This window comes from Capricornis sumatraensis, chromosome 19 (genome assembly GCF_032405125.1).
Source record: "Capricornis sumatraensis isolate serow.1 chromosome 19, serow.2, whole genome shotgun sequence".
Taxonomy (NCBI): domain Eukaryota; kingdom Metazoa; phylum Chordata; class Mammalia; order Artiodactyla; family Bovidae; genus Capricornis; species Capricornis sumatraensis.
This window is the reverse complement of record NC_091087.1, coordinates 21,563,234-21,586,778: the sequence shown is the minus strand read 5'-3', so window position 1 is coordinate 21,586,778 and position 23,545 is coordinate 21,563,234. Positions and strand designations below refer to the sequence as shown.

The following is a 23,545-nucleotide window of genomic DNA, read 5'->3' as shown; positions in this document are numbered from 1 at the left end:
TGCTATTATTTTCTCCCATTCTGAAGGCTACCTTTCCACCTTGCTTATAGTTTCCTTCATTGTGCAAAAGCTTTTAAGTTTCATTAGGTCCTGTTTGTTTATTTTTGCTTTTATTTCCATTACTCTGGGAGGTGGGTGATAGAGGATCTTGCTGTGATTTATGTCAGAGAGTGTTCTGCCTATGCTTTCCTCTAGGAGTTTATAGTATAACATTTAGCTTAAGCTTTTCTTATACATGTGTATGTGTTAATCATTCCGTTGTGCCCAACTCTGTGCGACTGCATGGACTGAAGGGGCACAGAGGATCGACCTCTCAGAGTACAGGGTCTCCCCCTTCCTTCTCCCCACCCCCCTCCTCTTTTCTCCCTCTTAGTCCCCTCCCCTCCCCTATCCTCTCTGTGGAATAAAACACATTTTTCTCCTTGACTCATGCAAAGAAGTTTATGTCTTTTGAGTTTGAGCCCATTTCCCAAGAATTTTCCCACATGTGAAGCAGTTTATTAATATGCAGTATTTATTCCACAATAACCCTGAACTCTCCTAAGAGGAGTCTTTGGGTAGATTCAGTTCAGTTCAGTTCAGTTCAGTCGCTCAGTCGTGTCTGACTCTTTGCGACCCCATGAATCACAGCACGCCAGGCCTCCCTGTCCATCACCAACTCCTGGAGTTCACTCAAACTCACGTCCATCGAGTCAGTGATGCCATCCAGCCATCTCATCCTCTGTCGTCCCCTTCTCCTCCTGCCCCCAATCCCAGGGTCTTTTCCAATGAGTCCACTCTTCGCATGAGGTGGCCAAAGTACTGGAGTTTCAGCTTTAGCATCATTCCTTCCAAAGAACACCCAGGACTGATCTCCTTTAGAATGGACTGGTTGGATCTCCTTGCAGTCCAAGGGCCTCTCAAGAGTCTTCTACAACACCACAGTTCAAAAGCATCAATTCTTCGGCACTCAGCTTTCTTCACAGTCCAACTCTCACTGTCCACTTCATTTGTGTGTCTGTCCCTGTAACTATAAATCTCCCTGAACTTCCACCTGTGTCTTGCCCTGCTTGTCCCATGCAGGACCTTACAAACGGTGGTTTTCCTAAGGTTGCCTCTGGAAGGATCACTTCTAACCTAACCACAGATTGGCACTTTGTATAAAATAAATAACTAATGAACACCTGCTGTATAGCACAGGGAAGGCTGCTTAATGCGCTGTGGAGACCTGAATGGGAAGGGAGTCCAAAAAAGAGGGGATATGTGTATGTGTGACTTCCCAGGTGGTGCTAGTGGTAAAGAATCCACCTGCAATGCAGGAGCTGCAGAAGGCTCAGGTTTGATCCCTGGGTTGGGAAGATCCCCTGGTGGAGGGCATGGCAAACTATTCCAGTATTCTTGCCTAGAGAATCCCATGGACAGAGAAGCCTGGAGGGCTACAGTCCATAGGGTTGCAGCATCAGACGTGACTGAAGGGACTTTGCATGCACGTGACTGATTCATTTTGCTTTATAGTAGAAACTAATACAACATTGTAAATCAACTATTCTCCAATAAAAATTAAAAAAAAAAAAAACAACCACAGGGTTGCCTGACTGGGACCCCTTTTTAGAGAAGTGGTCTGACTTTCTCTTTTTAACAACCCATTCTAACGTAAACAGTTTACTTTTAATAAATGAGATCTTTCTTGGCCTGAAAATCAATCAAAACTCCAAGTTCCAAAGGTGAAACTGAGCCCTTCCTTCAGGACCAGAATTCCTCATTTCAGGAAGGGTGTGCATGCCCCAGAAGAAAGCTCAGGCAGGAATCAGTGAGCAGAGGGATCTGAGACCTGGAATTTTGTCTTTCTCCAACACGCATGCCAGTCACCAAATCCTTGGGCATAAACTCTGTTTTTAGTAGTTTTCACCCCTCCACAGGAAAAGGGAACTAGAAAGGTTATGGACTCAGTATTTCCATAACTGATGCTGGAAGCTCAGCTTCTCTGTACACAAGGGCCGAATCAAATCTCAGAGACAGTTTTGGATGAAGTAGAAATGAATAGCTTTATTGCTTTGTCAGGAAAGGGTGGGGGGCCACAGCACGCTGATGCCCTCAGAAATGTGTGTCCCAACTTGGGGAAGATAGTGAGAAGTTTCATAGTAATTACTCAAAGAGGATGTGATCAGCTCATGGATGTTCTTCTGATGGGTGATGGGTTGGTGGTGAGCTAAGTAGGAGTCAGCATCATCAGCCTTCAGGTCTAACTGGTCTGGGGTCTACATGCTTGTGGGCAGCATATCGTCATTAATAGTTAACTTCTCTCACCTGGAGGGGATTTCAGGATCTGTAAAACAGCTCAAAGATACTATGTGTATCCACTGATGTGGAAACAGGTCCTTGCTCCAAGGCCGCACTATTGTTTCTCCCTGATCTCTCATCCCTTCCCTAATTAACGACTGCTTGGAACTGCCCATTGGAACTCAGGGAAGGTCATGGAGGCTGAATGAAGGCTCTTTCCTGTAATCAGACAAATGGGGGACACAGAAAGGCCTTATGCCCAGGAGCCCCACAGGGTCCTGCATGGTTTCATGCTGACTTGATGGTCATAATTATGTAGGAGTGGATGGCTGGTTGGGGCAGGGAGAAAAGGGAAAAACAAATGACTGGAAAGTGTTATAGCCTCAGACCGCTGGACTGTGGCTGGAGTCGGACGTGAATACCTAGCCCCACTGGCTGGGGTCGCCTGCTCCGCTCCTGCGTGCTCCCCTCCGTGCATGTATCACAGTGAACGTACTCAGTGGCCTTGAGGAAGAGCGTCGGGCAGGCTGGACTCAGTGCCCATGGGAAGCCCTGAGTGTGGCCTCCTCTCTCTGCCTTTGAGCTGATGGGGTTCAGGATATAACAGCCCCCGATTATGGCACCTCGGCATATTGTATCTCATAAGGTGAAGGAGTTGGAGAGAACAGCAGAAGCAGAAAGGTTACTCTGACCTCCCCTTGCTCCCTCTTCTTCCCTGAAACAGGCCATAAATCTCCCATGTGAAAGATGCTTTCCCTGAACCAGGAGGAAAGAAGACGTTGTTCTCAAGAGCTATGGCTGTCGTCCCTCAGATGAAGAGGGCTATATAAACAAACCCTGTTAAACAAACCCTTATCATCCTAATTACTTCTTCACCATTATTCACCCAAATCCCTTTGTTTTGTCTGTTCCTCACAAATTTACTGTTTCTAAGGCTTCCCTGGTGGCTCAGATAGTAAAGAATCCGCCTGCAATGCAGGAGACCTGGGTTCCATCCCCGAGTCAGGAAGACCTCCTGGAGAAGGGCACGGCAACCCACTCCAGTATTCTTGCCTGGAGAATCCCATGGACAGAGCAGCCTAGTGGCTTATTGTCCATAGGGTCACAAAGAGTTGGACGTGACTGAGCAAGTAAAACACACACACACGAGTATAAAAGCTTCCTGCACTGGTCACTTCTTCGGGACTTCATTCTCTTGTGAAGGCTCCCGCAGATACGTAAAAATTTAGTAAAACGTGGGTCCCTTACTCCTGCTAATCTTTTCCAGCTGTGCTGTCTCAGTTGCAGCACTCGGAATCTTTCAGTTGAAGAATCTAGATCCATGACCGGGGATCAAACTCAGGCCCCCTGCATTGTGAGCGCAGAATCTTAGCCACTCAACCCCCAGGGAAGTCTCTACTCCTGTTAAATCTGTCTTTGCCAGTTTAGCTTCCAGACCCAGTCAGGGAGTCTAGGATGGTAGAGGAGAAATTTTTCCTCCCTTACAGGGCCCTGGCTTCACCAGCCCTGTTTGCTGCCTCACAAGCTTCCAAAATGTCCCCCGGGCAGGTGTCCCTAGGACACCTTTGCAAAGGAGAGGTGTTGAAATATTCCCTTGAGAACTGCTGTTCTGCATGGCTGGAGGGGAACACAGGTCATATTATAGTTTAGACCAAAGGAAAGCCAAGCATCCTACTTAATTGTAAATTAGAGTAATTGTGCTTGCAGCTGTCAACACACCACTCCCAAATCCCTAGGGAATAGGGTGTTATTCTCCCCAAGAGGAAAGCAAAGACAAAATTTGCATTTTTTTTGATGGCACCACAAGGCACGTGGGATCTTAGTTCCTCGACCAGGGATGGAATCCGGCAGAGCCCACTGCAGGAGAAGCATGGAGTATTAACTACCGGGCCGCAAGGGAAGTCCCACTGAATGTGAATCCTAACGTGTTTCCTGACTTGGGGTCAACTTTCCCCTGGTGGCTCAGATGGTAAAGAATCCACCAGCAATGCAGGAGACCTGGGTTCAGTCCCTGCATGGGGAAGATCCCCTAGAGAAGGGACTGGCAGCCCACGTAAGTAGTCTTGCCTGGAGAATTCCATGGACAGGGGAGTCTGGTGATTACAGTCCATGGGGTTGCAAAGAGTCAGACATGACCGAGCAACTGACACTTTCCCAACACTTCCACTCGGCCTCTTTTGGCTTCAGCTGTGTTCTTGCCTCGCCTGGGTTATCTAATAACAGGAAGATCAGCTCCAGCCAAGAGGCCCATGATGTGGGCCAACTGGGTTCCCTCTCCTGTGTCCCTGTCTGGACCCAGGCAGTAGTGCAATTGCAAAGGCCACACACCCGGGAATGGCAGTGCCAGCTCAGGAGGCTCTGGTGTGCTTATATACCTGCAATTTTAGGAAGAGCACCTATGCTTTTGCTAGGTTCTCAAACGGGTATCCAGCCCAGTCAAGAGTTTAAGAACCACTGTGTTCAAGCTTTAGAAAAACGAAGCCGCGCCATCTTGGGCTTGGTGCTGGGGAATTAAAGAACCACTTGTTTCTATTTCAGTGACTGCATTTCCCGTGTGATATTCAGCCTCACTTCTCTCTCTCTTCCTTTGTCTCTTTACATCCTCAGTCCCTTGGTTGAAGAAAGAATGGGAGATGCTCTTATGACTAAAGCCTTTTCTCCCCAGAAGAAAGATTTGTTGGAAGAGGTGCTAGAAACTGTTTTTGAATTTTTCGAGTAGGCTCTTCCATTTTCTTCTGATTTGGTCTGCGAGCATAGACCTTGATAACTTGGCTAAGTCTGTGTGGTCAGAAATCTCCTTAACGTGATTGTTAGCTATAGAATTCAGTGGTTGTCTTACACTTTGATTAAACTGTCTTAATGAGTCAGGATTGCTCCTTGGAGATACCTGCTGATATTGGACAAATGGACACTTTCCAGGGCTCTTGTGTTGCTGAGTCCAAGCTTGGTCTGCTCACCACACGACAGGCCAATAAATCGGGAGAGGAGGTGTTGAGGCAAGGAAGAGAGACTTTATTTGGAAAGTTGGGTGTCCAAGAAGATGGTGGAATATCATCTTATTGGGGTCTGGGTGCTAGTTTCTTTTATAGAATAGAGACAGAGAGGTGATGAGGAAGTAAAGTAAAAAGGCCATAAATCTTGCAAAATATCTCCTGGCTTGGCCAGCCTCTGTGTGTGTGTGTGTGGGGGGGAATGTGTTCATTTCTTCTTTCCTGCAGCCATCCACAGGTGGTCAGGGTCTTGGTGTTTCCCTGTGAGCTGAACAAAGACACTTTAGTTTAAAGTCAGTAGAGGGGTGGGCTTTCCAGCTGGCTGTCGTGGTAAAGAATCCACTTACCATTGCAGGAGGTGAAAGAGACAAAGTTTCCATCCCTGGGTCATGAAGATCCCTTGGAGAAGGAAATGGCAACCACTCCGGTATTCTTGTCTGGAGAATTCCATGGACAGAGGAGCCTGGTTAGCTACAGTCCATAGGGTCACAAAGAGTTGGACATGACTGAAGCAACCTAGTATGCACGTAGAGGGGCAGAGTTCCCCAAGCAGGGAAAGCTTACAGCTGTGGACAGCATCCTTTTAGTAACAAAAGCCACAGAAAGCAAAGGTTAAAGAAACATAGCCAACGTGAAGTCAGATTCTGTTCTTCCCTGTTACACACAGCCTTATTCCCACTTCCTATCTCTTTGATTTCCAACAGGAAAACCAGGGGTAGCAAGGAAGACCTAATTTCTCTTTTTAAAAAGTGAAGTAAAGTTGCTCAGTCGTGTCCGACTTTTGTGACCCCGTGCACGTAGCCTACCAGGCTCCTGCGTCCATGGGATTTTCCAGATAAGAAGTCTGGAGTGGGTTGCCATTTCCTTCTCCATGGGATCTTCATGACCCAGGGATGGAACCCACATCTCCCACATTGTAGGCAGACGCTTTACCATCTGAGCCACCAAAGAAGCCCCTTTAAAAACAAATTGAGGTACAATTGGCATGTAACACTGTGTTAGTTTCAGGTGTTCTGTATAATGATTCGGTGTTTGTATACATTGCAAAATGATCAGCACAATAAGTCTCGGTACCATCTGTCACCACACAGTTACAAAACGTTTTTTCTTGTGCTGAGGACTCAAGATTTACTTTCTTAGCAACTTTCAAATAATGAATATAGAGTATTATTAACTATTATCAAACCAGTCCATCCTAAAGGAAATCAGTCCTGAATATTCATTGGAAGGACTGATGCTGAAGCTAAAACTCCTATACTTTGGCCACCTGATGCAAAGAACTGACTCATTGGAAAAGACCCTGATGCTGGGAAAGATTGAAGGCAGGAGGAGAAGGGGACAACAGAGGATGAGATGGTTGGATGGCATCACTGACTCAATGGATATGAGTTTGAATAAACTTCAGGAGTTGATGATGGACAGGGAGGCCTGGCGTGCTGTAGTCCCTGGGGTCGCAGAGTTGGACACAACTGAGTGACTGAACTGAACTGAATGGAACTACTATCACCATGCTCTACATTACATCCCAGGACTTATTTTATAGCTGCAAGTTTGTACCTTTCGACTCCTTTCTCCTGTTTTGTCCAACCTTCCCACACCCCTCCCCTCTGGAAACCACCAGTCTGTTCTCTCTGTCTATGAGCTTGGTTTTCTGTTTTTGTTTGGTTTGGTTGATTCTCCGAATATAAGTGGGATCATGCAGTACTTGTCTTTCTCCATCTGATTTATTTCACTTGCCGTAATGTCCTCAAGGTCCACCCACGTTGTTGCAAATGGCAAGATTTTATATTTTATGGTTGGTTAGTATTCCTGTGTGTGTGTGTGTGTGTGTGTGTGTGTGTGTGTGTGTGTATCACATCTTTATCCTTTCACTTATCAGTGGCCACTTGGGCTGTTTCCATATCTTCACCTTTTTAATAATACTGCAGTGAAGATGGGAGCACAGATATCTCTTTGATTTAGTGTTTTCATTTCCTTCAGATAAATATCCGGAGGTAGACTCATAGACCCTATGGTAGTTCTATTTCTAATTTTGGGGGGAAACCTCCATACTATTTCCCATAGTAGCCTCAGCAGTTTACATCCCCACCAACAGTGCAGAAGGGTTTCCTTTTCCCCACATCTTAATGGACACGTGCTGTTTTTTGTCTTTTTGGTAATAACTATTTTAGCAGGTATGAGGTGACATCACAGTGTGGTTTTAATTTGCGTTTCCCTGATGATTAGTGATGCTTAGCATTTTTTTCACCTGCCTATTGGCCACCGCTATGTCTTCTTTCGGAGAAGGCAGTGGCACCCTACTCTTGCCTGGAAAATCCCAGGGACGGGGGTGCCTGGTAGGCTGCAGCCCATGGGGTCGTGAACAGTCGGACACGACTGAGGCAACTCAGCAGCAGCAGCATGTCTTCTCTGGAGAACTGTCTACTCAGATCCTCTGTCCATTTTTTTAATTGGATTGTTTGCTTTTTTTTTTTTTTTTGCTGGGAGTTGCATGGAGTTGATATATTTTGAATATTAGGCCCTTGTCAAATTTATGATTTGCAAATATTTTCTCCCATTCAGTAGGTTGTCTTTTCATTTTGTTGGTGATTTCTTTTGCTGTGCAGAAGGAGGACTTAATGTCTTTTATTCTGGTGTATTTAAAACATGTCTCACACAGGGCTTCCCTGGTGGCTCAGTGGTAAAGAATCTGCCTGCCGATGCAGGAGACATGGGTTTGATCCCTGATCCAAGAAGATCCCACATATTGTGGAGCAGCTAAGGCCATGTGCCACACTATTGAACCTGTGCTTTAGAGTCCAGAAGCTGCAACTACTGAAACCTCGTGCCCTGGAGTCTGTGCTCCACAACAGCAGAAGCCACCACAATGAGAAGCCCACAGACCGCAATTAGGGAGAAGCCCCGACCTGCCACAACTAGAGAAAGCCCGTGCAGCAACAAAGACCCAGCACAGCCAAAACTAAACAAAATAACTAAAAAGTCTTCCAGAGCAAGCTTTCTCTCCCAACACACACACACATGCACACACACTGTTGTCTCTGCAGGCTCTAGACTTCTCTGATGTTAATGCCTATTAAGGATAGACCTCTGAATTTTAAGGTGCAGTCAACTCTATTATGGGCAAGTAAGATATAGACAGGACCTCAGTGTATTTCTCAAAGCCATAACTGAGTGAAAAAACTCCGAATCATCTGTCTGCAGTGGGACATATCTACCTGAGAAAGATCGCTAAGAGATGCTATGTACAATATTGGTTAAGAATTACTGAACTAGAGGGTCACCAAAAGCTCCCCTAGCCCTAAGGAAGTTAATAAAGTCAGTTACAGTCAACTGAAAATTGAAAAGTCAAAGTAAGGTTGAGATTCTCTAGCCCGTCTTTGCTTCACAGGTTTCCAACATTAAAACTCCCAAGCAAATGGATGAGTTCATTGAGATCCAGAGTTCAACAGGAACTTGGTATCAACGCTGGTTGGTCAGATTCAAGACCACTTTCAAGCAGGTAAGTTTGGAGACCTGGGTGAGAGGGAGGCTTTATGGTGAGCTGTAACGAGAGTGGATGAGGAATAGAGATTCTGAACACGCCCATCAACCCAAGGCACAGTGATGGGCAGGAAGCAACATCTGGGTCCTAGCCCACACCAATCTCCAACTCCTGTGAGCCCTGAACCACAAAGTATCTAATCCTTGGTTTCTTTTCTTTGCTCTTCTTTCCAAAGGCAGAGATTTTGAATGTAGACACAATGTCTAGTCTGAGAAAGCACCGTTCTTTCTAGCACCTTCTTCTTCTTCTTTTTTTGGTCTGAGAGTTATGTTTTATTCAGTGGGAATTTTTAGGACTTCAAGCCCAGGAGATAGCAGCTCAAGTAACTCTGAGAGAACTATCCAAGGAGGCGAGGACGGGGGAAGCCAGATATATAGGAGTTTTGCAACAAAGGGCAGGTGGTCTGACAGTCAAAAGTTTATTATTAATGAAAGAAAACTAGATATGCCAAGTTAAAGAATTTAGTGCGTTTCCATGCTGGGAAGATGTCTGGGCTCACTGAAATTATTCCTTTTATATGCACCTCAGCTATCTGGGGCCAATGTCCTTCCTGTGTTTTCACACCCTGAGTTTCCTCAGGGCTCCCTGTGGGGAGAGGCTGCAGTCTGGTGGCTGCTAAAAGGCAGGTACTGTTTTCCCTTCTGAGTTCCCTCAGGGTTCACCAGCTCGCCTTCTGGTGATGGCTGAAGTCACTGGTGAATGAGACCAATATGACAGGCAGTATTCCGCTTATCAGTTCCTCCTCTTGGCCCAAAATTCGATCCATATGTGGGAGACATTTCAGGATTGGTTTTTGTGCCACAGTGCTGGGAGTCTCATCCTAGACCAGGTGAAAATTCTTGCTGATGAGCCACTGCAGTGGCATTTTCTCTTTAAATAAACTGTGGGAAGGAGGGAGTGAGTGAAAGAAAGGACCCCTGTAAGGTTTGTTGGTGATCTCTGAGAAAGTCTTTATGAAGGGCAAGGGCATTTCTCCGGAGAAGTGGTCCTGTGAGACAAGCCAACTGTCAAACACTCAGGCAGGCATCGGCCAGGATACTGAGCCTGCATAACCCTCTTGGGGCAGGGTGGTTCAGTGTTTGAAACAGCGTCCGTCCCCGTTGGTGGGGAGATGAGCTCAGGGCTGCTCAGCACCTGACATCCCCACTCACTGTGCTTTTGGTCACATGCACCATTGTGTTCGAGGACGCTGCAGGACTGTTAGAGTGTGACACCAGCTAAGAAGAACAGAAGAGGGTTCCTTGTGCCTTGAGCAGAATTGCTGCCTCTGGAAGACATTGCTGCCTGATCTGTCTGTGGGTTCCTAAGCAATTTAATAGAGAATCTTAAAAAGGAGCTCTTCCAAGTCACAAGTTCCTGCCTTTAACCACCCATCTGTGCTGTGGGTTACAGGTCTGGGAAAATGCTCTGTACTGTGTGATGGGACCCTACAGGATGAACACGCTGATTCTGGCCGTGGTCTGGTTTACCATGGCTTTAAGGTAAGTTCTGTCTTCCTTAAGTTCATTAATTAATAAAGAGCTATCACAGACGTAGACAGTGTAGTGCTGGAGAAGATTCTTGAGAGTCGGACTGCAAGGAGATCAAACCAGTCAGTCCTGAAGGAAATCAACCCTGAATATTCATTAGAAGGACAGATGCTGAAGCTGAAGCTCCAATACTTTGGCCACCTGATGTGAAGAGCTGACTCATTGGAAAAGACCCTGATGCTGGGAAAGATTGAGAACAGGAAGAGAAGGGAACAACAGAGGATGAGATGGTTGAATGGCATCACCGACTTAATGGACATGAGTTTGAGCAAACTCCGGGAGAGAGTGAAGGGACAGGGAAGCCTGGTGTGCTGCAGTCCATGGGGCTGCAAAGAGTCAGACCCAACTTAGCAACTGAACAAAAAGTTCAGTAATTTTCTTATGCTTCCCGTGCCTCGTCTGTACGTTGAGGGTTACCGTTGGTTTTAACTCATATACAGTCTGTGTCAGATTGGATGGTTTTGGCTACGGCAGGCAACCCACTCTAGTGGCCTCTACAACAAGGAAATTTCTGATCCTTTGTAATAAGAATTCCATGGAGAGGCAGCCACCTTCAGCCTCAGGCTAGTTCTCATCTGCTAGCAAGATGCTGCAGCTGCTCTCGGCATCCTCAGACATGGAAAAGTGTCCCAACAAGGAGGAGGCTGCCTTTCTCTGAGATTGATTTTGTTAAAAAACATATTTTTTTTTTACTTGGTTCTGCTGAGTCTTGGTTATGGCCTGTGGGATCTTTGATCTTCATTATAGCATGCAGAATCTTTAGTTTCTGCATGGGTGACTTTTTTTTTTTTTTTTTAGTTGCAGCTTGCAAAGTCTTAGTTATGGTGTGTGGGACCTAGTTACCTGACCTGGACCCCTGCCTTGGGAGGATGTGGAGTCTTAGCCACTAGACCACCAGGGAAGTCCCTGAGCTCCACTTTTTAACATCAAGGAAACCTTTCTCATCTTTGCTGGTGGCTCAGATGGTAAAGACTTTGCTTGTGATGCAAGAGACCTGGGGTTCGATCCCCAGGTTGGGAAGATTCCCTGGAGAAGGAAATGGCAACCCACTCCAGTATTCTTGCCTGGAGAATCCCATGGACAGAGGAGCCTGGCGGGCTACAGTCCATGGGGTCGTAAAGAGTCGGACACAACTGAGCGACTAACACTTTCACTTCAAACCTCTCTCAGAAGCCGCCAGCAGGCTCTCCCCACCCCCGCTTTATATTAGCCAAATGTGTGTCTCATGCTTCAGGGCTAGACTAGCCACTGGTGAACGGGGTGTGATTTCCCAGTGACTTCAGACTAATCAGGATTTGCCTCTCAGCTGATGATACTGTTTGCTTTCCTGAGCATTGACACCCAAACAAAACCAAAGCAGGGAATGAATGTTGGGTCAGCAGCTCTCAGTGTCCTTGTGGATATTAAATGGAAAAGACAGAGAACCTTTGCGATAATATCCACAGCAATAAAGTAAATGAAATGTAACGTGACTGAGGATTAGCTGGCTCCTCTCTTAAGTAGTAGTCTTTCACCCTAGTCATTTTATTCACCTCCAGATAACATGACCCTTCTTTCCGTGCCAGTTTTGGGTCCCATTTATAGTGTTAAGAGGCTGTTTCATAGCACGGATAAAGTGCAATTGTTTCTGGCACGTCAGTAAGTGCTCAGTAAATTGCTATTATCAGCTAAAATCTTTCAGTGAGATTTTAAACTTTCACCTATGAAGTTGTTTTGTTCACCACCGCCCATGGCCAAAGACACATTCCCCTCAACCCAGGGAACTCAACTGGCTTTAATGACCTCCTGGGTTATGGGAGGAATGTGGGAAGACCTGCTTTTTCCGATATCTAACCAAGTGTCTTCCAATAGATATTGATGGAGACCCAAACAGTCTCTACCAAACAGGTAAGGTAGAAGCAGACTGCTCACTTCCACTCGTCCCATCCAAGCCAGACGAGAACACAGAACATTTCAGAAGCTAAAATGTAGACCCTTGGATCCAGTTCACTGAAAGTTTTAAGAAATTTCCTTACGTCTAATTTAATTTTGTCAAGTAGGTGATGACTTTCCAATGTTGGAACCTCAGAGAGATCTGGTCTCCCTTCCTTCCCCCTCTATTTACTCCTTTCTGCCTCTTCTATGTAATTCTCTTTTATTTTTCTATTTATCATTCTAGTATTTCTTTTTGTAAATTTAAGCAAATATATGTATATTTACAAATTTCTTTATTGTTTCCTTATGAGAAGGAACTGCAAGAAAGCAGTTTTGCATTTCCTTTTTGCATTCAACAATATATTCTGGAGCTCTCTCATACCGCTGGATAGAGATTTACATTCTTTTTTTTTACAGTGGCATAGAACGTGTGCATAGCTCTTCACAGTACAACTCCACACTTTCTTCAGTCGGAACCTTGTTGCCAGGTTGTTGGGAAGTTTTCAGACATTTGTTGTTGCAAACAGTGCCACAGTGCGTCACTCTTTGTGGGCTTCTTTGCATTGGACAAGTTAATCAGTGGAATAGATTCCCAGAAATAGAATTATGGAGTCGAAAGGCGATAAATCCACCAGTAATTGTTGTAGGGACTGACCAGTTCGCCTCAAGATGGTATTGCAAAATGCGGTCCTCTTCCCAGCAATGCATAAGAGCACCTGCTTACCTGCAGCCTCACCAGCAGAGTTTTTGCAAACTTCAAGGTTTCGGGTCTGGTGGGCGAGAGTGATAACACAGTGTGGTTTTAACTTTCAGTTTTGGGGCTATGAGTGGGGTGGAGCATCATTTTTGTACGTTTCATGGCCATTTTTTTGAGTTGGTGATCTTGAGATTTTAGGTATAAAATGTCGTCTGCAAATACAGTTTCACTGCTTGCTTTGTAACTTTATATTCCTATGTTCTTTTTCTTGCGTAGCTGAGTTAGTTAAGACTAACTTAATTAACTGAGTTAGCTAACACTACAACGTAGTGTTAAATAGTAGCGATGACATGGGTATCCTGGTCTTATTTCTTATGTTAGTGGGAGTGACCGCAGTGTTTCCCCCATTGAAAGATCCTTTTTTGAGTTGAGATATATTTATATATATTTTGGGCTTCCCTCGTGGCTCAGATGGTAAAGAATCTGCCTGCAATGCTGGAGACCTGGGTTTGATCCCTGGGTCAGGAAGATCCTCTGGAGGAGGGCATGGCAACCCACTCCAGTATTCTTGCCTGGGCAATCCCATGGACAGAGGAGCCTGGTGGGCTTAGTCCATGGAATCGCAAGAGTCAGACACAACTTAGCAACTAAACCACCAGCACTATATATATTTTTACACTCTAAGGAAGTATGCATGAATTTCTAATCTATTGGCGTTTTAATCAAGAATGCATGTTGTTTTTTTTAATCAAGTGCCTTTTCGGCATCTATGGAGACGATTGTGACTTTTTTCCATTAGATCTATTTTTATGAGTTACATTTTCTAATGAACCATACTGACTCATTTAAAATGGGCTTGATTTACATCATGTCAGAAATGCAGACTGATGGTGTTGCTGCTCCAATATTCTTTCTTCTCGATTACAGTTACTATGGACTAACAGTTTGGTTCCCCGACATGATCCGGTATTTTCAAGATGAAGCGTACAAGTCCAAAATGAAGGTGTTTCACGACGAGCACGTGTACGGTGTCACAATCAACTTCACGATGGAAAATCAGATTCACCAACACGGGAAACTTGTGAATGACAAGTAAGTGAGGGACCGTGGACTTTCCTTAGATCAAGAGGAGTGTGTGTGGGTACTGTCTTGGGGAGGGAGGCATTGGCCAGATAAGAATTCTTCAGTATGGTGGGGATTGAGCTCTGAGACTGGTAGAATATCCCCTTTGGCCTAGGCTGCCAGAGACTCGACAGTGCCCCTTGGTGGCCTTGTCTTTAGCGTGCAATCCCCCATCATCCTGGCTAGGGTTGATTGATCAAGGAGGGTCAACCAGGCTGTCTTGTCTGAGATCTCAGAGAGCCCCTCAATGATACCTGCCTAGAGGGAGGGCCCAGAGGTCCGGCACCAACTCACAGCCTGATTGTTGAGCTTTTTCTTTGATTCTGGATGCTTCTTCAGCAGCAAGCCCAAGGCTAATATGACACTATTTTATGATACTCTTTCACCTATTACTGGCTTCCCCAACAGCTCAGTGGGTAAAGAATCCTCCTGAAATGCAGGAGATGTGGGTTTGATCCCTGGGTCAGGAAGCTCTTACCTCCAAGTATCTATCAGCATGGCCCTTTGCCATCAAGAGTGTTGTCCTTTGGGGAAAAAAATTAGAGCAGTGTTAAAAAAAGTCCTGCCCATGTCCTCTTCAGGGTTTCCCTGGTGGCTCAGTGGTAAAGAGCCCACCTGCAGTGCAGGAGACACAGGGAGACGGGTTTGATCCCTGGGTCGGGAAGATCCCCTGGAGAAGGAAATGGCAACCCACTCCAGTGTTCTTGCCTGGAGAATCCCATGGACAGAGGGGCCCGGCAGGCTACATAGTCCATAGGGTTGCAAAGAGTTGGACACAACAGCGCTCTCGCAGACAGACCTCTTCTTCAGTCTGACTCCTCTTTCTACTCCTGGAACACTGAGATGGATAGTCCAGACCGCTGGGCTTTAAGAATGCCTCCTTGAGGTTGCCTCCAATGGCCCCAAGTGGGTCAGGATAGTTCCCTTCAAGCCACGTGATCCACTAAGCTGAGCATTTTCACCTCTGCTGTTTGCCATCTTGAATTATCCTTAGCAAGTTCACTGGGTCAGGGGAGGGCTACACCAGAAACCCCACGGCCCAGGCAGTTCAGTGTCGGTGATAGACGCGGCCCCTTAGTTCATGCACCTGTGCAAGAATTATTGCCAGGGATGCTCTCCTCCAGTGCCAGCTCTACTTTTCCAGCCCACACCCAGCTATGTGTCCAAGTGGCTGTGCCCGTTGACTCTTAGCCACTGTGGGAAAGAAGTACGTGTCTGGATGAAGTCCAAGGAGGGGGTCTTGGGCCTTCTAGTCCATATGTTACTGGCCAGACCTTAGCAAATGTTCTCGGTTATTTAGGATGAGAAAGAAAGTGTGATATGAAAAGAGGAATGTTATTTCTATAAATATAAGGCCTTTGAGGAAGGAACGTTAGGCCTGACTCTCAGCAGACGCGGAATTCAGACATTCAGATGATGTTTTAAAATGCCGAGGCTCAGTCACAAACATCTCCACATTTACATGCCCGTGTGTGCACACGCCCTCGCTGGGGACACTTGGGGCACTGGAATCTGCTGAGAGTGGCCACTTCAAGGATGGCAGTTCCAAGGCTGATGGTTGGTGGTGGGTGGTAATCCCCCTGGGATTTCTCACTGTTGGGGCTCGTCCGTATAAAGCCAGAGATCTTGCATTGGCATTGCCAAGGAAGAGAGGTTGCCCTTCTTGGGACTTCCCTGGTGATCCAGCAGTTACGAATCCTCCTTCCAATGCAGGGGACTCAGGTTTGATCCCTGCTCCAGGAAGTAAGATCCCATGTGCCTTGAGGCAATTAAGCACTAGATGGAAAAAAAAAAAAAAGCCTGTGATTTGCAGGAAGACCCAGCACAGGGACCCCCACCCCCCCCCCACCGAAAAAAAGAAGAAGATGAAATGTTGCCCTTCTTTATTAGAATGCTTTGGAAGTGTTGAAAAGTAAGGGATGTTATAGATGGCTAGATGTCCCTCTGGTATGATGTTATTCCATGGAGAGACAAATTCATTAAAAGAGACTTCATCTGTGAAGTTGCCTCTGTTCAGTGACACTCTATTGCGGTGTTACTATAGTGGCGATGGTGATGACAATGATAACAAGGCTGATTAAGGCTGAGTATTTTGTAGATAATCTCATATGTTGTTGTTCAGTCACTAAGTCGTGTCTGACTCTGTGACCCCGGGAACTGCAGCACCCCAGGCTTCTCTGGCCTTCACGATCTCTCGGAGTTGGCTGAAACTCATGTCCATCGAGCCCGTGATACCATTTAACCATCTCATCCTCTGCCATCCCCTTCTTCTCCTGCCTTCAATCTTTCCCAGCATCAGGGTCTTTTCCAGTGAGTCAGCTCTTTGCATCAGGTGGCCAAAGTATTGGAGCTTCAGTTTCAGCATCAGTCTTTCCAATGAATATTCAGGATTGGTTTCCTTTAGGGATTGACTGGTTTATTTCCTTGCTGTTCAAGGGACTCTCAGGAGTCTTCTCTAGCACCACAATTCAAAAAAGATTAGGAACCTTTGAAACTAAGGAATTGAATGTGGGTTTGTTTGTTTTTCTTGAGTTATGCTGCCATCTGCTGGTCACAAACTAGAAAACATCTCACCTGCGGGAATCTTGAGCCTCTTGACAAGTTACAAGCTTCACATTCGTTAGCATTGTCCTCAGTCTTACCAGTAGTCCCCTTTGGAGTTTATCCACACTTTGCTGACTAAAAATTTGGGTAAAATTATTTACTTTATTAGCTACCACACATGGGGGAAGATTACTTTTAGCAGGGAGAGCAAAGAGAAATAAAGTCTAGAAGAGAGAAGGTTGATTTCATGCATCATAGTGACATGCTACACACACAGTTAAAAGCTCTTTTTAGTGAGGCATTAGTAAAAATTTTCTTCATCTGCAATGGGTGTGTTTAAGGGCAATAACGCTCTGTGAAGCTGCCAAGGATGGGAAATGTGTTTAACTTACTTTCTGGCTTCAGGTCTGAGGAAGTAGCCAAGACTTGGGGCTCTACGTTCCAAGCCTTGATGGGTCAGTAACTAGCTGAACCCTCTCTGACCTGTGCAAGCCTCTGCACATCAGAAAGTCATAATATTGAGATAAAACGTCCGTCATGCTTCAGGGTTGCTGAAATTACTGTTGATGTTGTTTAGTTGCTACGTCGTGTCTGACTCTTTTGCGACCCCACGGACGGTAGCCTGCCAGGCTCCTCTGTCCATGGCATTTCCCACGCAGGAATACTGGGGTGTGTTGCCATTTCCTTCTCCAAGGCATCTTCCTGACCCAGGGGTCAAACCCATGTCTTCTTTACCACAGAGTCAACAGGGAAGCCCACTACTAAAATACCTCAGCATAATTTAGAAATTTAATCCAGGTTCTGCATAGTTCTTATAGAGCTTCTTCCGGAATATTTTACAACTGTGCATGTGTGCATAGTGCATTGCTTCAGTCATGTCCAGTTCTGTGTGGCCCCATGGACTGTAGCCCTCCAGGCTTCTCTGTCCAGTGGGATTCCCCAGGCAAGGATACGGGAGTGGGTTGCCATGGCGTCCTCTAGGGGATCTTCCCTATCCAGCAATCAAACCTGCATCTCCTGAACCGCAGGCGGATTCTTACCCACTGAACCACGTGGGAAGCCCATTTTACAACTAAATAGCTACTAAAAATAGGGTGGCTGTTCTTCCATCAGACTTTTACCCAGATTATTATTGCAGATCAACAGAAATCCTGCTGATCTGGGGATGTTTGAGCTGAGCTCTTTTATTAGTTCTAACAGCCCTGTCATCTGCCTATAACAATTGTTTTGTCTCCTTTCTTTTCTTTTTTATTACATCATGAAACATATCAAATATACAAAGAACACAGAATAACACAACAACCCTATTCAGAGCATCTAGCTTTGTAAAATCATAAACTATGCTGCACTGACTTTGGGCTTCCCTGGTGGCTCAGCTGGTGAAGAATCTGCCTGCAATGCGGGAGACCTGGGCTCCATCCCTGGGTTGGGAAGATCCCCTGGAGAAGAGATTATAGGCTACCCACTCCAGGACCCACAAGGGCTTCTCTTGTGGCTCAATGGGTAAAGATTACGACTGCAATGTGGGAGACCTAGGTTCGATCCCTGGATTGGGAAGATCCCCTGGAGAAAGGAAAAGGCTACTTGCTTCCGTATTCTGGTCTGGAGAATTCCATGTACTGTATAGTCCATGAGGTCACAAAGAGTTAGACATGACTGAGCGACTTTCACACTGATTTCAGATTTTAATGTAGATTAAACGTCGCTCACTCGGTTGCTCTTTTTGATGTTGCTTTTCTTCCTCCCAAGGAGTAATGATCACCACAGTCATAAACTCGGTGTTCTACACGCATGCGTGTTTTTACACTTTCCCATGTATTTGTGTATCTGTAAACACTGTACAGCCTTCTTTTGTGTGCTTTAAGTTTTAGGTAAATATCACGCTTTGTTATAGATGTGAATGTATAATTCCCATACTATAAACTTTGCAATTAGTTTTTTTGTTATTATTTTTAGACCATTTACTTTTTATTTTAAATATTTTTAATTGAGGTGTAGTATTGTGTTGATTATAATGTCAGTGCTAATGGGTATCCTGACTTCAGTGGGGGTAATTTGGCTGTCTTACTTTGAAGTATGACACTTGCTATGTTTTGATTGGTCTTCTTTATAAAGTTAAGGAAATTCTCTTTTAAGTATGCTGAGAGTGTTTATCATGAAGGCATACTGAATCTGTCACATGCGTCTGTTATTTTCTGCATCTATTATGACAATCATATGGCTTTCTCCTTGGACCTATTAATATGATAGATTAAAGTAATATTTTTTCTGGATATTCAACTGTACTTAATTCCTGGGATATATCGTGATCATTCCATGTGATTTTTTTAAAATGGTAATACATTGACAGATTTGATTTACTAATATTCTTTTTTGTGTTGTTTAGATGTTTATAGCTGTTTTATTCATAACTGTTAAAATGTGGAGGCAACACACATGTCCTTCATTTTTTATTTTCTACAGAAAATTGTGCAAATATTTCAGATTGGTTTTCAACTTATTATTTTGTTAAGATTATTTTCAGAGCTGTTTATGTTCACAGTGAAATTTCGAGGAAGTCACAGAGATGTCCCATATGCCATCTGCCAGAACTAGCCTATTATCTAGCAGCGATCCAAGATGTCCTTGTGTAGGTGAACGGATAAATCAACTGTGGTACATACTGGGCCTGGAATATTATTTAGTGCCTGAGAAGTAAGGGGCCAAGTCATAAAAAGACGTTGAGAAACCTAAATGCATGTTCCTAAGTGAAAGAAACCTCTCTAAAAAGGTTTATGATTTCAACTGTATGTCATTCCTAAAAACGCAAAACTATGCACGTCAGTGGTTGCCAGAGGCTAGGGGGGAGGGAAGTATGGATAAATAAGCAGAGCTCAGTGGAAACAGTCTGCATGGTGCCGTAGCGATGGACACATTTGCTAAAATCCAATTGGCACTAGTTGTAAAGAATCTGCCTGCCAACACAGGAGATGAAAGAGATGTGGGTTTGATCCCTGGGTCTGGGAGATCCCGTGGAGTAAGAAATGGCAATCCACCCCAGTATTCTCGCCTGGAAAATCTCACGGACGGAGGAGCCCTGGCAGGCTGCAGTCCCTGGGGTCGCAGAGTTGGACACGACTGAGCATGCACGTGTGCACGCGTGCAGACACACACACACACACACACACACACACACAGAACTACTTATGTTCTATTTAGGGTTTTTGCATTTAAATGAGATTGGTATATATTTTCCTTATACTATTCTTATTGATCTTTGGTATCAAGGTTATTTGGTGTTATGTGGCTGAGCCATGGTGGCTCAGACCATAAAGAATCTGCCTGCACTGCAGGAGACCCGGGTTCGATCCCTGGGTTGGGAAGATCCCCTAGAGTAGGGAATGGCAACCCACCCCAGTATTCTTGCCTGGAGAATTCCATGGACAGAGGAGCCTGGTGGGCTCTAGTCTATGGGATCGCAAAGAGTGGGACACATCTGAGCGACTAACAAACACACACACACACACACACACACACACGTGCACGCACCAAGGTTATGTAACCGAAAGTGGGGTCTCGCTGCTCACTGCTCAAAAGCCAATACAGAGGCCAGGTTGGCAGAAAGGAAAGTTTGCTTTCTTTCGGATGCCAGCAACTCAGCATTGGGGCAAGGGGAGGAGGTGGACATGTGTCCGAAGGCCAAGCTCCCCCCACTGACAATCAGAGGGCAAGAGCTTTTACAGACGGAGGGAGGGAGCTACATGCAGAAACAGTACGGTCGGCTGACAGTCACCTTGAAATTGGTCATCAGTGGTCTGACCAGTGGTATCTTGACTGTTTTAAGTGCAGTTGATCTTCAGCTCCAGGATTGGTTTGTTTCCAGTTCTTTGAGGCCGATTCTTAGAATTGTGACAGCGCACGTCACGGCTAGTCTGGTCATCAGGCAGGCAACTTCACCTGGTGGGGGCATCCGTATCCATAAGACAGCTCACGGACATGGCTCAGAATATGGTGAATAGGCCTTGAGAGGGAGATAAGGCCCCTGACCATGTGTAATGGCTAAACTATTATCACTTGCGCTCCGTTGACTGTTTTCCTTTGTTTCTGCGTGTTTTCACTTCTCTGATGGAACTTACTCTTTGGCTAAAGTTTTTCCACAGACAAAAGGCAGGCTGAGGACATGGGAGGCAAGGACCATAGTATCCTGCTCCTTTTCAGTTATACCCTCTTTTAAAAAATGTTCTAGGGTCCGTGTAAAGAGACAGGGTGAGATATGGTGATTTCAGCACTTAGGTGGCTGTAAGCGTAAGAGAAGATGGAGAGAGTAAGTTGGATTTACTGGCAGATCCCCTGAGGCACAAGGATTTGTCCCTAGAGAGTCTGTCTGGAAGACGCAGCGCCGGTATTTCCCACCATGTGCATCTGCTTCTCCGTGAAGCAGTATTTCAACCATTTGATGGCCCTCTCCTAACTCCACTCCTTTCTTTCCCAGGCTACTTATAGCAAAGATACCTCTCATTTATGAAACCAAATACTAGCACCGGAAAAAGTCATCTCCTCAATAATGTTATTTTAAAGATTTTAAAATACAAGCCTGCAGAGGAGAAGAGACTTGCCTGAAATCTTTTAATGAGAGTCCTAAAAGCTGAACTCTATTCTTCACTTTTTGGAAGGTAGTATCAGAGGTGAAGTAAAAGCCTGATGCCTATGTGTGGAGAATTTAAGAAGTTACTTAGAGTTATATAGAGAATTTAAGAAGTTGCATAGAAGTTATAAACAAAAGACCCTCTGTTTCCTTCATTCTTTAAGCAAAATGAGCCCAAGCATGTATTTTCTGAAGTGATTTTCTTTTTTTCTTAAAGATTTCTTTTGTGTGGACCATCTTAAAAGTCTTTACTAATTTGTTACAATATTGCATCTGTTTTATGTTTTGGGTTTTTGGCCATGAGGCATGTGAGATGTTGGCTCCCTGACCAGGGATCGAACCCTCACCCCCTGCCTTGGAAGGCGAAGTCTTAGCCTGCCAAGGAAGTCCCCTGACGTGGACGGTTTTCTCATTCCTGCTTTGCTTCATCTCAGATTAGGACCTGATATCAGATGATGTGTGAGAAACTAGAGTTCCGGGGCTTTCCCAGAAAAGCTTCTCTTTTATCTCACTGTATGTGGAAGGCTTATTGTAGGACGGTCCATGTGTGTGAGCTTTGGGAAAATAGACCCTTTGTTTACGTTCTCTCTGAAAGGTGGTATAAATGATGTGAAAGAGAATTCACACTTACCAAAAAGTCAGGTGAAGGGTGCACAGTATATGTCATGCCTCTGTGCCTTAGCATATGCTCTGCCCTTTGCCTGGAATTCACTTGCTCTGCATCTTGGCTTGGAGAGCTTTTATTTATCCTTAAGGAAAAGCCAATGTCATGGTGTACCCGACTGTATCATAAGTGCCCGTCTGCAGTGATCTTGTGGCTTATCTCTAATCTTTTTAGAAAAACAGTTTATATCTGGTCACGCTGAGTCTTCACTGGTTTTCCTAATAGTCTTCCTCTAGTTGCGGTGAGTCGGGGCTGCTCTTCGCCGTGTGCGTGAACTTCTGAGTGCGGTGGCCTCTCTTGTGCGGAGCACAGGCTGCAGACTCACGGGCTCAGTAGTAGCCTGAGGGCTTGGCGGCTCCGCAGCAGGTGGAATCTTCCCGGACCAGGGCCTGAACCTGAGTCCCCTGTGTTGGCAGGCGGACCCTTATTCACCGCACCTCCAGGGGAGTCCTACGTATGTCTGAGCTCGATAGTTATCACGCCAGATTTCAATTGTCAGGTTTCTTGTTTCCCCCTTCAGCTTTGAGCTTCTTGAGCGTGAGCCCATTCAAGTGTAAATCATGGTGACTGTGTAGATGCGGCTTCTGGTATAGTTTAGATCACCTGGTGGATGAAGCACTGGCTGAGGGTAGCTGAAATAAAGCGTTTGTAATAATAATTCCACCACAGGCTCTGGATCACCAATGGCTTCTGTTTCCTTAAAGGAAGGGTTCCACAAGCTACTTCTTTCAGCCTTTGAGACCTCCTGAGTGAAGCATCTTGGACCAGTTCAGTATATAAATTAGAGATCGGAGGAGATGATTTATATAAAAGACTCATAAAATATGCCTTGGCCTTTTCTCCTTTTATCTCTCCTTTTATAACTTTGGCTTTTTATAACTCACTTGGAGATACATTTTAAGGTCTGCCGGTGTCAGACCTGTTATGATTTATGGCCCTTCTTTCTCACCCACCTTCGGCAGAACGTTAAAATATCACCGGAGGCCACATCACCAGCCCATTACTGTATTAAAGAGAAGGATATATTAAGAAGGGCAAAGACCTGAGACAGGCTCCAGGAATAGCTTTCCTGAGTAAATACAGTCAGCATACAAATTACATTAATTTTGAAATCAGAGCCATCTTCCTGTAACAAAAGGCTTAGTGATCAGTTTTTCCATAGAAATAGGAAGAGTTCAGCAGTAGCTTTTGGAGGCCGATTCAAATTTAACCCTAAGAAAAACTGTTGAAAACAATTTGGCTTTCTTGATCAGAGATTCCCACATTTCCTAAAGTGTAATAATCTGGCATCTCCCTCTGGTGATTAGAGTTCAAGAGGTGCAGGGTGGAAGAGAACTCCCATCTTTCGTAATAATCTCCCATTTTATTATTATTATTTTTTTTGTGTGTGTACCTAAGTTCCGTCAGTTTATTTTAACTTTTAAAGGTTGGAGTGTAATTGCTTTACGATATTGGGTTGGCTCCTGCTGTGTAACCTCATGTATACATAAATCCCTGCCTCTTGAGCCTCCCTCCCGCCCCCCCACATCCCACCCCTCAAGGTCATCACAGAACACCAGCTGAGCTCCTGTGCTTCACAGCAGCTTCCTGCTAGCTATCTGTCTTACACATGAAAAGTGAAAGCGTTAGTTGCTCAGTCGTGTCTGACTCTTTGCGACCCC

At 45.2% G+C, this 23,545-nt stretch overlaps 1 protein-coding gene across 3 annotated transcripts in view; it reads left to right on the top strand.

Annotated features, from left to right (window-relative positions):
• The window catches only part of SV2B (synaptic vesicle glycoprotein 2B), a 93,967-nt gene that overhangs the window by 50,693 nt on the left and 19,729 nt on the right, over positions 1-23,545 (top strand). For all 3 annotated transcript variants that reach the window (XM_068991188.1, XM_068991187.1, XM_068991186.1), the window contains 3 exons: positions 8,638-8,748; positions 10,183-10,271; positions 13,858-14,022. In XM_068991188.1, the coding sequence (XP_068847289.1) occupies positions 8,638-8,748; positions 10,183-10,271; positions 13,858-14,022 (365 nt within the window). The remainder of the gene's footprint in view (positions 1-8,637; positions 8,749-10,182; positions 10,272-13,857; positions 14,023-23,545) is intronic.